At 43.7% G+C, this 17,953-nt stretch overlaps 1 protein-coding gene across 1 annotated transcript in view; it reads left to right on the top strand.

The window, feature by feature from the left end:
• LOC119375631 (uncharacterized) overlaps positions 1-17,953 on the top strand; it is a 93,411-nt gene that overhangs the window by 49,388 nt on the left and 26,070 nt on the right. Inside the window, exons 19-24 of the mRNA XM_049420318.1 lie at positions 4,502-4,549; positions 6,015-6,074; positions 10,515-10,550; positions 11,697-11,798; positions 13,614-13,670; positions 14,301-14,354. Of these exons, the coding sequence (XP_049276275.1) occupies positions 4,502-4,549; positions 6,015-6,074; positions 10,515-10,550; positions 11,697-11,798; positions 13,614-13,670; positions 14,301-14,354 (357 nt within the window). The remainder of the gene's footprint in view (positions 1-4,501; positions 4,550-6,014; positions 6,075-10,514; positions 10,551-11,696; positions 11,799-13,613; positions 13,671-14,300; positions 14,355-17,953) is intronic.

The raw sequence follows: 17,953 nt of genomic DNA, 5'->3' as shown, positions 1-17,953 counted from the left end.
GCGCTAAGCTGAATCAATTTATGCGAAACTAGAGGCAAGACATGAAAGACAGGAAATAAAAGGCAGAAGTAGAGTACTTCGTCACATCAACGATGGAAAGCAGATTTCTGGTGCGTGTGCACGAAGCAATACCACACGAAAAAGTCGGAAGCTTACTGCGCATTTGAGCCTGCTTACCAAGCTGCTCTTTCTCATTGTTAGAGGAAGTATAACTTTTTTTTGTATTAGGTTCCACCACTGTTACTGGTGGTGCTGGAGGAGTGGTTTGAGTGAGTTGTTTATTTCTTTACGAAAGCGTGCAGCATTTTCATGATTACGCGCAAAAATCTACAGGTTACTTTCCTTGTGCAAAGGGAAGCTGGCAGCCTGAAGCAAACTAAACCATGGTCGAGAAGTGCTTTGGTTTGGGCAAGTTGATGCAACATCTGCAAAGTTAAACCGCACGGAAGACGAGAAGACAAGAAAGCACGCACTCAGGACGAGTACTGGTCTTGTGTGTGCGTGTTTTCATGCGTCCTCGTCTTTCGTCCTGTTTAACTTTGCCGAAAGCATGGTCGTCTGTACGAGCGAATCCTAACACATCGCCACACCGGTACTGCCTATCTTCGCCATCTATTTCTTGTAGCTGTAACAGAATGCACAGGTTGTCTTTGATAACGTTATGCCATTTCACGAACTTCTCGACTATTGTCGTTCCTGCAACAATTTATTTAGCTTGTGTGCCTAAGCCCTTCTGCAAAGATGTCCACCTCTAAGGACCAACTACTATGCACAAATCTTCAACGGGACGGTTCTTTAACTTTGCTAAATGAATTATTTTGGGCCAGTGTTGGCGGTAACGTGTTACAAGTAACGGCGTTACCGGTAACGCGTTACTTTTTTCAGTAACTTAGTAACGCACTCGTCACTATTTCGGAACTGTAACGGGTAACGTACTTTCGTTACCATTTTTTGGTAACGAGAGGTCTCACGTTACTCGTTACTTTTCATTCGAATTATCCTTGCAGTCTTTCACAAAATTAATTCGTCTTGTAGGAGCGCCTTTTTCAGAGCTCGCCCCGGCGTTATTTTGGCTGTCTCTCTTCATCCGTACTCGCACTTCGCTTCAGTTATTTTGTCGCTGCGGCAGACTGTTGTCGGCCCGCCAAGCGTTAACAAAGCGACCCCGCACGGGGTCCTTTTTTGCGCGGGGGAAATTGCAATGTGAAGCAAACTGTCGAAATTTATTAAACGGATCTGCTATAGTTTCGCCTACCTTGCTATCGAGTTTCAGTTGACGTTGATTGGCTATCGAGTTTCACGTTGTCGTTGATCAATGAAGTGAAGCGAAATGCAGTCCTCGTAACCGTCAAAAGTGAGCTCTCGAGATTTCCTTGGCTTATGGACATCAAGGCTAGGTGTGAGCTCCAACACAACGGAGGATGACTTCTTCGGAAATGCTTTCTCGACATCATCGCCAACTGAAGATGACAGACTGTCTCAGTACCTTTGGTGCCGCATGATATTGCGTTGAGCGGGCTGAAGGAAAACTTTCCGCGCGTTCACCAGCTCTTCCTGACAGTGATTACACGAGTACCATATAGCGCATCCGTCGAGCTCGTATTTAGCATAGGTGCGAACGTATTCGTTAAGCAGCGAGTCAAGTGCAGCTGCTGCTTACATACAGCACTTAGTAGTTACATTAGGAATACTCTAGCACTGTTCATAAATTCAGTATTCAAGATAGTTTTGCTTCTTGCTTCCTGCAACTGCGACTACTTTTCTGGTTATTGAATTCCTGCGAGCAGGCTAACGCTGAGCACCTTCACATACACAGACGCCATATTTGCGGTAATTATACAACTTACATTCAACAAAAAAATGTTCATGCGCGCAAATACTTTTTCCTAGATTTATGCCATATATGCATTTATTTTGTAAGTAAAAGCACGCCGTCATTATTACTGCGAATTTTGTTCAGTAGCGTTTTCTTTGCGGAGAACGTTGACGATGAAATCGATCACTTTTATTTTATTGTCCCACTGCGAAAAAATGGCTTTCCCATGTGCCACAGTCAGAAGCCCTCACATGTAATTCACATAACTATTCAGGCAATTTTAGGCAGTACTGCCAAGGTACAGCGCATTTGTGCAAATTATTCTCGTTAAAATGAAATCAGTACTTCAAGTAATATTGTTGTTTCGGCTAGAATTTTATGTGAAATATAAATGAGCCTTATAAAGTTGCTATTTTACGTTCCAGCTGCGAAGGTGCGCTGACTAAGATTTCTGATCATGGAGTAACGGCAGAAGTAACGTCCGTTACATTTTTTCGGTAACGGTAACGGTAACGCGTTAACTTATTTTATGGGTAACGTAGGGCGGTAGCGCGTTCCTTTTTCTTTAGCGTAATGAGTAACGTATTTAGTTACTTTTTTTCGGTAACGCATACAACACTGTTTTGGGCTTATGTCTCGCCTACTTCGCTAGGTGGCTCTGGTGGAGGCAATGGCGGTGTCATTGGAGGAAGTGTTGGATTCGGCATTGTGTCCGGTAATGCAGCTAAATACACATGTTACATCTCTACAGAAGCCAGCACTATCCTCAGGAGCCTTGAGCCGTTGCTTGAAAGCTTTAATGACGATAAAGTTAGAAATCAATTTTCAACAAAGAAATTACTAACCGCTTTCGATTACAAGCATACAATATTCTTATTTTATTGGATTGGATTTGTCTAACCTCTGCTACGGCGAAGTAACTCATTATTGTTAGTCGGCGCCAGTTTCTGTTGCCTATATTCTGCGTCCCGTGTTTGCACTGTTTTTGAATTTCAGTATGTACGAACAATCAAGCAAGAACACTTCCTCACTTCTTTAGTTTTTGTCTAACCTGTCCATGTAGGTGTGTACATAGTTTTGGTGGTATCCATAATGTCAAGATCCATAATGGCAAACCATACGGATGCCATGATCCCTAATGATATCCGTTAATCGGTTACAACGGAAGAATAAATGCAAGCTCCACCCACAGCTCATCACATTTGTTCATTTCCGTGACTTACCACGTTTCGCGTGTTTCAGGTAGTTGGTGTTCCCACACAGGCACGTGTTCGTTTCGCTGATTTTAAGTCAAAAACTTGATTGTCGTGGCAAATTTCATCAAAGATAATGACATCACTGCTTAGCCAAAGGCCATATTTTACATGGCAATTAAAAACCTTTACTTTTCGCTACGCGTGGTACGTACATTAGTCTAGAAAGAGTAGTTACGGTTGGAAAGGAAACCAGCTTGCACGACTATCTTACATAGGCGATTGACAAGGGCGCCGCGGTTTTGCAGGAGGAGCTTGTATTTATTTTTAGGTTGTAGCAGACTATAACTGGCATACTCGCAATCATCTTCTGTGTCTTGAAATCAAATGCAGCCACACACACTGACGTCGTAAATTAATCACTCACAGACGGGTTCGTTTGATTTGGCACCCTTAAAAGGCTGTCAGCTCTAATTTTAACTCTTTTACTAGAACATAAGCCTTGTACCTCCTTAGTTTTTGCAGAACGAGTTATATGCATAAATGATTTCTATGTGCCTTCGTTGAAAGCAATATGTGCGCGTTCCACGCATTTATTTCCAACATTTCTGAATTTTTCCTGTTCAGCTTCTGCCAGAGGCACCCTAGGAGGTTCAACAGGGTTGCTTGTCGTAGGTAAGTACGTCTCTCTCTTCTTTTTTTTTTTGCGAAAGCGAACGTTATTGGTACATCTGCTATGAGAGTATCTACTGGAAATTCTTTGGGGTTACAAAGAAGGAATAACATCACAACTTTCTTGGTACTCCTTGTATAAGAGGGGCACACTTGTCAAAATTATTGGCGCTAGAAATTGTGTCACTGATGTAGTCGAGGGGGGGGGGGGGGAGAGGCGTGGTGGGGCTTTAAACAGCCCTCGAAATTTTGCAGTTTTGCATGTGCATATACATATCTGCACACATACAAACGTATGTATGCGCATTCATAGCGGCCGGTTGAAACCCCCCCTACCCCCTAATCCCCTACCCCCGTCCACTAAAAATATTTCTATCTACGCCCCTGAATTCAAGAAAATACTTTTCAAATGTTGGCAAGCTTTATATATGCATATCAGAACCCCTTACATGCGAGTGCTTTACCGGGAATAAATATATCAAGGAACGCCACCACATTCACCGCGAAATCTAGTCAGCGAACTGTTATAATAAGCCGGTTGCGTAATTACAGCACACATAACCGTTTTTCTCACTTTTCTATATCGTAGTACTTATTTTAGCCTTCTATATCATCTTGTTTCGCAGAGGTCAGCTCATTTTTAAAAATGAATTAATGATACTAAACGCTCCTTTCCTCCCTACAGTTCCGGGCAGTACTACCGTTACCACTAACGGTGTGTCAGGTAGTGCAAGTTAACCTTCTGTACTATCTCCTTTCACATAATGTGCTTATTTCTGCAAAATACTATTTATTCTAAACGATGTTTTCCTCCCTACAGTTCCGGGCGGTGTTACCATTACCACCAGCGGTGGGTCAGGGGGTGCAAGTGAGTGTCTTATATATTTCACACCTTCTGCCTTTCGCAGTGACCTTCGCTGGCATGGGGCAGTGTCACCGTCTTGATGAGCTGAAGTGAACTACTGTATCATGACACTAACGAGCGCCGGCAGGACGCGCTTCTGTAGTTTCAGTGCAGCAGAGGCTGGCTCCTCAATTTACACTCCATTTCAATTCAATACAGCTTGGGTGAGTGCTTTGTTGCAGTGCGAGAAATGCCAGCGGGCAGCGGAACGCTTTCGTGCATTCACAGCTCAAGCTACGAGCTCTGCCTCTCGCACTCCTGAAGCGCTGTGGGGTTGGTGTCTGCATGAGCAGAAGTGTTGTTGTAGGGCGCACATCTTGCCGTTTCTCTCCTCAAAATGACGACGCTTTCCATGAGCGCATGTAGAGTACTATTGATTATGTGCTTGATGATGCCATTTTTGCACGGGATTCACCATACGCTGTGCCTCGGTTTATGCCAACTACTTAAGCTACCACGAAGGTTTAATCGTGATCATAAGCGGCCGGGATGGAGATGTGCCACTAGGAAAAACGTAGGTGCGCCCACGTCAAAAGGTGCTATAGCCATCAAATACGAACAGACATTGTACAGGCTCCATTATTTTCCATGATAATGGAACTACTTTTGTAAAGACATGTTTCACTTTCGTGTTTGTTTGTTTTTTTGCCTTCTCCAGCACAGTGTACCTGCCGACACTGCCCACACGTCATCTGTCCCGAAAAAGCCTTAGGCATCAGCGTGTCATAAGAAATAATCAGCCCCGGTAGACTGCTCTCATTTTTTCGACCTCCTAGCTTTGGGCACGTCCTGCACACCGAATAAACGCCATAAATTATCATCCAGAGCTATTTTGCCATGCACCATGCCTTGGTTGTCCCTAATATTGCTTTGTATATTCTGAAACAAAATGCTCTTATCAAACCTTATTACCCGTGCACGAAGAGAATGCCGTCGTACATTATCAAATAAGATCGAAAATAAGATATGTTTTTCAGTAATGTGCAGTGATATATGTGTAGTACAAATAGCTGACGAGCTCCTCCATTGAGACCATATTTAGGCTGCCCGAGACTGTCCTCATATCTGTCCTCGTATCATGTCTGTCTCATCTTTTTCTCACTCACATGCCAGCTCTTTTCTTCATCATTTAAGAACTTCTATGATACCTTTGTCGCTCATATGCGGGCTCTTGTGACATCAGTGACAAGTTATTGCGGAGCGCTTAGCGAAGGTTTTTATGTAAATGGTAATTAGCTGTATTGTGAAGTAACGTTATTGTTGCGACCCACTTTTGCCGGACTCGGTCCAACAATAAAGCTTGCATGAAATAAACAGCCCTACAGGAATTTTTAGAAAGCCCTAATATAAATTCTCCGCGAGACGACTGACTGAATCTTGTGAAAATGGAACGAGAAAATTTCGCACATTTGTCTCCTAGCTGCATCAGGTTCTCTTGGCGGTTCTTATGGCGGTGGCGCATCAGGCAGTGGAGCAATGGGTGCGACAGGTAAGAGTAATCTTCAGTCCATAAACCGATCACCACTGAAATATTAATTGAATAGAGAATGATTTTAACATTCATAATGCAATGGAAAGTACGTTTCTCGCCCCCCTCCGTCCCCTGCTCGTCTAGTACCACCTGCGACATTAAAAAATTGAATACTTTCTGGTAGGGTTCTCCCCAGAATTTTTTAGGCGTGGGCATAATTAGAGCGGCGAAAGTGAGGAGCGGGGAGGGGGGCGGATATTTTTGTAGGGACGAGCGACCGCGTAGAAGGCGTTCAACTTCACGTTTGCGACACTCATGAACATTTCATTCCCGGTCACGCATATCTGGCATCTATGGCGCACATAGAGAACGCAGCAAGGGCGCTTGTGTTGTAGCTATGGCACTGGAGTTGGCGATCTTTGAAACCACCTGTTCAGACTCATTTTTACATAATCAGGCAGTGGGAGGCACGACTCGCTGGCGACGCGCGCGCACAGTTGCTATTCATTGGTTACACAGGCGTACATTTCAAAGGGGTCAATCACAGCGGTGGGCGATATTTGAAAAGTGGTGGGAGGTATTTCTATCACCGCCCATTATAGGGAGAACTCTTCCTCTTAGCGCATCCTGTAAATAAAGAAGTCACAGTTTCACCTCAAGCGTAAAGCAATGAATGCGATAGCAACAAATTGTAGTGTTACACGAAGTGAGGCTGGCAGTTAACTGTTCTGTATCCGATCTCTCGTAACTACGAAACGCTGGTGTAAGAGAATACGGCCGCCCCAAGGGTAGATGCCCTCCGCATAGTCATTTAGCGTTGAGAGCGCAGCACGTAAAAGGGTATACGAGCCGCCCGCTGTGATGGCTGTTGAGATAGCGTGCGCCAGCGATCGCGACCGCGCCCTTAGATTCAAAGTTCAAAGTTGCTGCTCGCGAGATACCCCCCCCCTCCTCGCGTCTTTTCATGCTCGTTAAAGACGGGCGGGACGTTTCCTGTCTGCTTCGACGGCAGGCCTCGCGAGCGGGGTGATGTTATCGCATGTTCCCTCCGAGTGACGGAAATGGGCCGGCTCGTTTGATTTCTGCTTCGGCCGCGTTTGTCGCCCCCGCTCGCGCGCTTTTACCCGCGGTAAACATACGATGCGCGGGGGGATCTTATCAATTTGGACTTCATAAGGGACATTACGGCGACGGCAGAAACCCGTCGAGACTCTCCATGTAATTGCTATCGCAGTAAAAGATCACTGCCGGGAGATGACAGAATTTAAGAAACCGTCCGTTTACAAAGCGTTACAAAGGCACCTAGGTCTCCTTACTTGCATTGGATGTGAAAACACTCCATGTCCGGGTGTGACCACTATATTGACGTACACACTATCTAGACGTTCATGTCACGTGACATTATGACAGGATGTTATCACGTGAGTTCATGAGGAGATCACATGGCGCCAAACTTTGTTGCGAGATGATGAGGAAGCCATCACATGCCGCAATCACTTGGTCATATGATTTTGTTTTCGCCACTCGGGGGTTACGCTGCTCGCCGGACGGGCGCCAGAGAGAGAGAAAAAAAGCAAGAAAAGAAAAGGCAGAGACATTCATTCTAAAAAGACAGGGCGTGCAAACAAGGACACAAGAAAGAAGTCAGGACACCACAAACGCCGACTAACAACTGAAGAGACGCACAACGGCTGAAAAGAAAGAAGGCACGAAAACTTATCTGCGCATGCCCATGCAACAGGCAAACCTATCAATCCGGCACGCGTGGCGGTCTACGTGGAAGATAACTGTTAAGGCATTTGATTTCATCTTTATGCAAGTTAATCGACGGTTGGCTCACGCATGCGCTACCACTATTCTCGATATGCCATGCTTCAATCATCAGGCGCGTTTCTTCATTTCTATGCCGGTACAACACTGCGCATTCATCGAATTTTGGCGTGCACTTACAATCTCGACAATGTAAAGATAGATTAGAAGGTGAGCCTCCTGTTAGCGATCTCTTATGTTCTAACAATCTCTGGTTAATGCATCGGCCCGTCTGTCCTACGTAGAAGCGGCCGCAGCTGAAAGGGATCTTATACACCACACTCGTACGGCAATCAGTGAATTTGTTGGTGTGTTTTACGTAACAAATATTGGTCCGCTTCTTATCTTTCACTCCCTCATTCTTCCTCTGCACAGCGGCACAAATCTTACCTAGCTTATTGGCAGCGGTGAAAACAACATTAACGCCGTATCTACTTCCTACTTTCTTTAGCCTGTGAGATACGCGATGAATGTACGGTATACCTACGACACGTTTCTTCCTATCGCTTTCTGCAACCATGCTAGGACTTGATACAATAGACTTCTTTAAACGTTCAGCGACCGTGGCCACTGCATCACGAGGATACCCTACATCTAAAAGGCGCGTAACCTGTGCGTTAAAGCTATCACTCATTTTGTGCTCACACGACTTGGTGAGGGCTGACTTAAGGCAAGACATGGCGATGCCGTTTTTTACAACCTTCGAGTGCTTCGACGAAAAATTTAACAGCGGTTTCGACGATCTAGGAGAATACTGCCAGCACACGTGGTTCTTCTGGAACGTTAAGGAAATGTCTAGAAATTGTATTCCATTATTCTGAGGCACCTCTTTAGTAAAGCTCAGCCCTCCTCCATTTAATTCAAATTTTTCGCTCACGGAAGTTACCACCTTTTGAAAGTCCTCACCACTACAAAAAATCAAGTAATCGTCCACATAACGAAAAACCTTAATAACCGAACTACCTAAGGCGCCTTCCAAAAGATTGTCAATCTTGCTAAGGTATAAATCACTAAGAACCGGAGCAACTTTAGAACCAATACATATCCCTGACTTCTGCACATAAACGCCTTCCTTCCAACCTACCAGCGTCGACTTTAAATACATGGAAAGGATTTCTAGAAATGCCCCGGTAGAAACACCACATTTTTCGATGAAAACCGTCTGGTGCTCTTGTTCGTTAATACATTCATTAACACATTTTAACAAGTCCTCATGCGGCAAAGAATAATACAGGTCTTCAATATCCATACTAAAGGCCTTACAACAGCCGGGGTTCTCTTCTGAGAGGAACTGAACTAGCGCCTGAGAATTACGCATACGAAAAGGGTCTGAAAAACTCAAAGAGGTTAAGCAGTTCTGCAAATAACTAGAAACAGCGACTTGCCAGGTGCCTTGCTCTGAAACGATTGCTCGAAACGGAATCTCGTTCTTATGTGTTTTGGCTGAAAAAAACAATTCTAACGTAAGTGATTTAGCCTTCTTGACATTACAAGCTATTCTCTCAAGATTGTGTCTTAACAAAAGGTCGACAGCACGTTGCCTAACTACCGATGGCTTAAGTTTTACCGTCCTAAAATTCTTTTCTATGGCTGTTAATGCTTTTTCTGAGAACAAACTGTCCGGCATAATTACAAAATACCCTTCCTTATCTGAAACTACTGGCCTGAGTTTCTTCTCGACACAGTAATTAACCAAAGGCCGGATAGGATCAGAACACTTGAGATGCATATTAGAGCCCTTGATGCTAGCAACGCAGTCTGAGATGCAGTGGGAACGTTCTTCTTCAGGAACAAGTCTAGTGATTGTACGCGGTAAACTTAAAACTTCTATTGGTTTCAGGTTCGGCTTAAAACAGTATTTAGGACCTAAGGCTAGGGTTTTGCAGTGACTATCATCTAAGGCAGCTCCTCCAAGGACTAGCAAGTTATTTTGCGGTGAAACATTAGAAATATTCTTCCTCTTACATGGTTGAAGTTCTCGAAGTTTTACCCTCCATATGAATTCCGCATGCTGGTTAGCTACCCTCATCCAGTCGGCGTACATCTGCTTCTGGCGGCGATCGTCACGCGAAGTCGAGCAACGGACCTTGAGGCATTCCTGGTAAAATCTCACTTGACGCCATGATTCCGCGGTCAATATGGCACATATCCTCCTGGCATGTCCGGTAGATGGTTGCAGAAAGCCGCACAAAAGTTGAACTTCAACTGGGCAAACTCTATTCTTAGAAAACCATGAAAACGTTCTAGCACGGACCAAGCAAATAGCAATTAAAGAAGCCAAAGAGGCAGGATTGTTCAGATAAGTAGGGGAACACGGAAAAGGGCTCAGAGTACTAGAAATGAAGCTTAGAATAACAGAGAGCTGAGCTAGTTGGTAAGTATTCATTCTAAAAAGACAGGGCGTGCAAAGACGTTAACCAGAGACGTTAACCAGACGCGCTTCCTGGTTGCGACCCTACTTGGGCGGTAAGATCAATGGGACTAAAACTAGAAAAAGATAGAGAGAAGGCAAGTCCTCCACGTACACAGGAGACGCTATGTTTTTCGTTTCATTGGGCTTATAATTTTTGCGCAATAAAAACTTATTCATTTGACAGGTTCTGTCAATTCTAAACTCTAACGAACTTGTTTTTTTTTTAATTTCTCTAGGTGTTCGCGTTAACGTCGGCGGTGACGGAGTGTCAGGTATGTCAGAATAATGGCATGGCTTAAGCTGTCAGCACATGCGCACAAAAATAACACACTCGCTTGCCCTAGAATAACCTTCTTCATAAATTTCGTGTTCGAGGTGCATATCTTAACTGCAGCTCAATTTTAAAGGGACACTAAAGAGAAACAATGAATTGCTTTAGATCGATAAAATGTGCTCTGAGAACTATAATGTCGTTAATTTCGCAATCCTAGGTTTATTAATAGAGGAGAAAAACAAGTTCAATGTTTTATTTTTAAATTTCGCGCCGAAATCTCTCAGCGTGATGTCACGGATTTCAAAGTGTATTTATCGTATTTTGGCGCCATTGGCTTAACGAAATTGCCCTAAACTTGGTATGTTAAACTATGGCCCCCTCAGAGGACAATGTACTTCATTTTTACCGATTAGTAACTGCGTAGTCCCTAGTAGGCGCCGTCAAAACATGCGACACGTCACGGCGAATGGTTCGGAAACTTCAAGGTGGCGCCGCCACGCACATTTTGTTTTTGAGCGTTTTCTCGCTTACTAAGCGTCTTCTCGCGGCAAGCGTGGTGTTTTTGGTATCGTGAAATAGTACTTTACTAATATGAGAAAAATCGTTTTCCTCTTTAGTGTCTCTTTAAGACTAACATTTCATAGTCTTTTCGCACTCATAACTTCCTAACGGATGCCTTGCTCCTTTCCATTTCAACATCTCCTTTCCCTTTCAACATCCCTGCTCATCTTGGGGATGAACACATCCCCAAAAAATGGGAGATTGTCCTGAAAAGCCAACTCTAGTAAACATCCACCAAATTGGTTAAGTTTCATTTACCAATTTAGCCGTTTATGTTATCGTACAAGTAGGTAGAGCAGAAATGGCAGGCGCGCTCCGCCCCCCACCCGCCCACCCGCTAATCCTGCCTTTGGCATGAACACATTGACGAACATGACGCCAATATTCACAAAAGGTACTCACCAGAGATAATGAACACGTCGCACACTCAACAATCAGGCACCGATGCATTCCACTTTAATATCCAAATACTAATGCTAGCATTGTACTTTACTGATGTGTCACTAAACGGGTGCACTTCTCAGAGTAATTTTAATGGAGCTTGGATGAATATTTCTGCTGTATTTCTTGCTTCCATCCGTAGGTGGCACAAGTGGTCCAGGTGGCGCCATACGTGGCGGCACTAGCGGTGGCGTTGGGGCAAGCGGAGGAAGCGGAGGAACAGCCGGTGCGTCCGGCAGTTCAGGTAAACACCGTATCACATTTCTGCAAAAGGAAACGCTATTATCACCACTTAAAGGTCGTTGCTTTAGTGCTTTGTATTCTTAATGCAAATGAAAAGCAATTTGTTCTAATACATTTGAATCCATCGTACTGAGCAAACGCGACATGCCTTTTGGTGAGTAAGCATAAATAACCCGTCCAGATGGGTTTTTATCGTTGTGGTGGTACCGAAAAATGTCTAAACATTGTACTCAACGTATCCTTACATCCGTCTTGAAGATATGCTCCCGTAAAAAGCTTCTGGCGTAAATTCATTGCTCACAATGTTCATCCTTTGATTCCGCATTCTTAACAGACCTCTAATTTGCTCTATGTCATTTCTTTTACAGAATGATCCTTTCTTTCTGTTTTATTAGTTTGCGAAGAGCAGGGTCCCTCAACTATTGCTATGCGCATTCGTCACGGAGCAAGAAATATTTAGTATTTGAAACTCTGCTACTTGCCGCCACGTTGTCACGGAGTCACATCTTCCTAGTGGCATCTGGCGGCCGACAAGGGAATTCCTGCTGTTTCGGTTGTCGGGGCAACCGGTCATTTGTGTTCCTACCGTTCCGGCGCAAACATGGAGCGTGGACGCTGGGCGCGTTTGGCCCCGTGTGTTTCTTGCCCCTTGCCTAAGCGCGCAGAAAATGACACAACAAAAAAATCAACCTGTCAGCGAGGCGAATGCCGGTGTCCTCGTCTCAAAAATGCCGCCGTAGAAAGCGCGTGCGAGCATGCTCACTCGGCCATTTGCATACTTGTTTTTAAGCGAAGCTCATAACTCAGATTATGGTGGCGGCGTACATGAAAAACCCGGCGCCGGCGAGCGTACAGAAACGCTGCCTTCGAGGGTGCGCCGGTCACACGCGTGCTTGTATACGCCGTTTTCCAATAATTCATGCTCTCTCAATCGTGGGCTGGTCGGCGATCAGCCGTTTCTCATAATGCAACCAGACGTTTTATCGAGGTGACTTGTCATTTCATGTCGCCACATTTCATTGTTGCCTGGATATGAACGCATGGCCGTTGTTGTTGCCTGTAGCAATTAAAGTGTTGTGCTGCTAAACACGTGTATGAAGGTCCAATTCCCGGCATGGAAGGAAACAGTTTGGAGCAACACTGCGCAATGTGAAAGAAAGAAAGAAAGAGAGAAAGAAAGGAAGAAACAGAGAAAGAAAGAGAGAAAGAAAGAAAGAAGGAAAGAAAGGATGAAAGAAAGAAAGAAAGAAGGAAAGTAAGAAAGAAAGAAAGAAAGAGAGAAAGAAGGATAGAGAGGAAGAGAGAAAGAAAGAAAAAAGAAAGAAAGAAACAGAAAGAAAGAGAGAAAGACCGAACGAAATAAATAAATAAATAAACAAAGAAAGAACGAAAGAAAGAAAGAAAGAAAGAAAGAAAGAAAGAAAGAAAGAAAGAAAGAAAGAAAGAAAGAAAGAAAGAAAGAAAGAAAGAAAGAAAGAAAGGAAGGAAGGAAGGAAGGAAGGAAGAAAAAAAGTGTAGTACGTCAAGTACGCAGACGCAAAGCTTCCCTTGCTCATTTCAGGATAAGGCAAAGGCTCCTGAATTTCTTTTTCGTTTGTTTTTGCGCTCCGTTGTGGCCGCTCCTAACCGCAGGGCGCCGTCATTTGATGTGCATCCGTCGGCGCATGCTATTTTTGTGACTGTTATCAGGTTGCCCGCGGGCTCCCGTATTGACGTATCACGTCCTAAATATTTCTTGCTTGGCAGCCTTTGTCTAAAATATCTTACAAACGCTCCGCGCACTCACTTCCCACATTTCTCGATTCTTCCAATTTAGTTTTCGTCTCTGGCGTCCGTGGCGCTGGAATGGGACCAGGAGGAGTTACTATAGTGGGTAAGCTTGCGTCATTCTCTTTAGGAAAGCAAACGCTATTGCTACATGTTGGTATGCAAAAGTTACCTGGAAATTTTTTGAAGCAGGAAGAAGGAAACAATTCTGCAACTTTCCTGAGATTTTTTTTTTACCTGGATAAGGTAGAAGTTCAGAGAAAGACGGAATATTGAAGCCATGAAAAATCCTTGGAACACACGGTGTCGCTGCAGCCAACGTTTCGACAAGCGGACTTGTCTGCTTCAAGGCTGAAACCGACAAGCAGCCTTGAAGACAAATCTGCTTGTCGAAACGTTGGCTGCAACGACACCCCGCGTTCCAAGGAAAAGCATGTCACATTCGTTCGTGGGACAGGTTAAACAAATAATCCTAAAAATTGGACCGGTTTTTATAAGAATATCAAATCCCATTTCTACGAAACATTACCTCGCATGAGCCTAAATGCCATTACAGCTCATCACCAAACTATTATAATAAACCGATTCCTCACATACAGCTCCCGCACAAGTCATTCTCACTTTAATCGATAACTTTTATTAATGCTAACTTTCCATCTGTTCTCGTTACATTGTGCGCGTATTTGTTCAAGCGAATTATTTTATTAACGTTAAACATTTCTTTTCTCTCTCTCAGTACCTGGTGGTGGAGGCCTTCCAACTGGTGGTGTAATAACTAGCGGTGGCGCAGGTGAGTGCGTCGTCAACCTGAATTCGCGATTAGACAGTACTGTCTTTTTAACCATTGCTGTCTTTTTACCCTGAACTATTTCCGACTTGAAGGTAGTTTGGTTACATATATGCAGGCTCTCGTAATCACGTGACTGTCGAATGTGCATCAAATGTGAAATCGGGAGATGTCCCAGGATCAACTACCAACTCGTAGAACAAGCCATTCTTCTGAAGCATTCGTTTTGGGCTGCTGTACTGCCTAGCTATAGTACCATAGCTGCGCATTCATTGAAACTTTCCAACCTCTCCCGCTCGAACGTGACTACCATCCAACGCGGAAAATTAGTGACCTAGCTAGGCGTTGCGCTGCTAAGTTAGGGCACTCAGTATGCATTCCCAGCCATGTAGCCTATATTTCCGTGGCGCGTGGTGCAAGAACTTCTCTGTATCTAGATTTCGGTGGACATTAAAGAGCCTCATGAGATATAATTCATTCGGCGTCCACAAATAGGGCGTACTTCGTAATCGAATTGTGGTTTCGGCACTGAAGCTCTAGAATTTATTTCTTCACATAGGGCCATAAACCTTATGGCAATTCTTAATTTTTGTTTTTACAACCCTGTGAGTGCTTTCTTTCTGAAGGATTTTTTAACACTAATAACGTTTTCATCCAGTGCGGCGAAGTAGCAGAAAATTTTGTTTTTCATGTGACCCTTCAGCTAATATATTCTCATAAGTAATTATCTGAAAGATATACCTGTGATCTAAGCATAAGCTTGTAGACACACAGCATAAAGTTTGGTTGACCAAATAGCTTTTCCCTAAAGAACACTGCACGTGAGATACCGATTTTTATGAGCAATATTGCGATGACACTTTTTATCTATCCAAAGAGGAATATTGCCGCCTAAAAATTCCAGCCTCTCCTGTTACGTCCCGTCAAGTACAAAAAGTGCACTCATTATTTCTTTCTAAATAGTGTCGCAGACAGGCCATGGGCGGCATACTCTTTGAATACTTAATCTCAATCAAACACATTTTTTTCTTTTTTTTGTTTGCCCTCTGGGTTCCGCAGGTAGCACTGAAATGACAGGTATGTCAGGACACAGAATGGCTGCGTCATTGCTGTACTAAAAAGGTCATTCAATAGTTCGCTAAGCGCTTCCAGAAATTTCAAAATTTATATTATTTAAATCTAGTAAAATGCACAACAAACTATCTCTCTTACACTCCAGCGTCTGTGTTCTTCTTCAGTCGAAAAAATGGACACATCTACGACGAGGTTACAGACTTCCTTCATGTAATTAGGAAATTATAATGTAAAATGTGAAGCAAGGTATCGATTGAGGTAAATGTGCTCTTCAGGTGCAAGTACAACTACACATAGGGCCCCTTAAGTTTGCAACAAATTATTTATTTTCATACGTTTCGCAGATCTCTGTCTTGGTTTTACAAGATACGCCGTCTGTATACCTTGATGGGGTAAATTATTCTGATATATCGAAAACTGTATAATAATGGTTCGTGTCTAATAAAACGTACGATAAGCAATTCTTATTCATTGATGCTATAGCGCTGAACAGACACGGACCGAGTAAGAGAAGACGTCCTGTCCTTTTCCTCGGCCCCTGTCTTTTCAGCGCTATGGCTTCAATGAACGTAAAAAACCAACTAGCTTAAAAGTCCCTTCTCTTGGTATTCTGATTCTATTGACGAATTTGTGTTTTGGTTGTACGAGAAAATCAGTGAGCGGGTATCACTCCTTTTTAAGAATGTTGTGGTTGCACTTCTTCAGCCAAGAGCACCAGCGGTTGCCGTCTAAAAATGTCAGCCCACCTTATTTTATGTCCTCGAAAAGTACAATGCTCGCGAGATGCAACGTGACATTAAAACTTCGTGTATAATAACTGGAATGCGTAATTTTTTGGTATAACCATGTCCTTTCGTTCTCAATCTGGCCAAAGTGACGGTGGCTCTGACGTAAGTGTACGAGAACATGTTACACCGATGTGACACGAATTCAAGACGCAGGAAACGAAAGCACGCACTCCTAAAATTGACACGTTTCATTCCGTGAGCACTGTACATTCCCTAATCACTTCTTGTCATGATGTGGTGTCCTAGTCGGGCATTAGCTTTCGACAATCCTGAAACATCAGTAATTTTAACTCCTTTTCTTGCTCTTGTAGTTACTGGATCTCGCATCATCGAGGGTGTACTCTAAATTATTTCAAATATTTTCTATGTTGTATATGAAATATACTTGTACTACTGTAAGTCACTGCAGTCGTCCTTCAACATTACTTGGGAAAAGAGAATGCGCAAACTAATGACAAAATATTTGAGCCTCCTGCTACCGGAAAAGCACCGCTTCATATTCTGGCCAGCAATGGCAGACATAGTGACTCGTTAAACAGCACGAAGAACAGCAATGTTCTGTGTTGGAAGCAAATACTCTAGAGCAGAGAAGTACAAGGTCAGATACAAATATACAAAATGTAAGGAACCTGAAGACGAAAGCGGGCTTAGACAGAACTATAAAGAACGAAGCTACCATATTATACTTTCTTTACGTCGCCTATCACGCGAGGCCCAGAGATATAAAAATCGAACCGCAGATGTTTCCTACAAAAGTTCCCACATAAAATTTGTCCAGGGAACTAAAATTTTCAGATACAACCAAGAAGTTTCGTAATAAATACAACCAAAAACTACGTTGTTTTATTAACGTATTTACGTATTGTATGCTAACTTGTTTAATATTTTTGTAATTGTCCTTGTGTTTCGTAGGCGCTGGGCCCACAATTCTTTTTTTTACTCGATGCTGCTTATCTTTGCAGCTAGTACTCAAGCTTCGCTCGTTAAGCGTTCGTGCGGATGAAGCTGGCACTTTTCTAAGTCGGACCTCAGCAAGACTGTCGCAACTATTTGGAGTCAACCTGGGAATGAAACTTGTTTTTATGACTACCCCAGAGTTTTCTTTTTTCTTTGCTTAGAGGCTTTCGGGCGTTCGGTGTTTCACGATTATCGATGAACTGCTTTCACTGGTGCTGACTATTCTGTAACAGCCGGCGCTGCACTGTGGCGCAAAAGCATGACGCCTTCGGCGTCACTTCACGGGAGCCTCTTGTGTAACCGTAAATCGGAGACGAGAATTTGCTTGAACCGACAGCTGTAGTAACTGAGCATGTTGGCGCAATGAAAGTGCGATAGCGTTCAAGATCCTGTGTCGCAGAAATTCTGGTGTAGGCGGCGTTGGTGGCGAGCGAAAATTTGGCGTTCTCCACAAGGGAAATATCACGATGGATGCAGATAGTAAATAAGGTCCGAGTAGGAATCAAACCCAGGCATTCTGCGCGGCAATCAGCTGGTCTACCTCAGCGCCACGCCATGCTTGAAATTGCTTCTGAAAAAGCATCTATACAAGCCTCATGTAGTGCATGTAGGCGCGTTAACAATTGTAGTATTGAGTGGCAGAGGCGTAGAATCGCGCTGCAGGCGTCGCAAGTGGGTACCTCGCTATATCGCATAATGATGAACTTAGGGGGCACTTAACAACAGTATCTGGAATAGGCGTTCCAGGAGAGTTTAAAACGACCAATGTTACGCGCACAGACG

This window comes from Rhipicephalus sanguineus, chromosome 11 (genome assembly GCF_013339695.2).
Source record: "Rhipicephalus sanguineus isolate Rsan-2018 chromosome 11, BIME_Rsan_1.4, whole genome shotgun sequence".
NCBI lineage: Eukaryota > Metazoa > Arthropoda > Arachnida > Ixodida > Ixodidae > Rhipicephalus > Rhipicephalus sanguineus.
The sequence above is the reverse complement of the archived record's forward strand: the minus strand, read 5'-3'. Positions and strand labels throughout refer to the sequence as shown.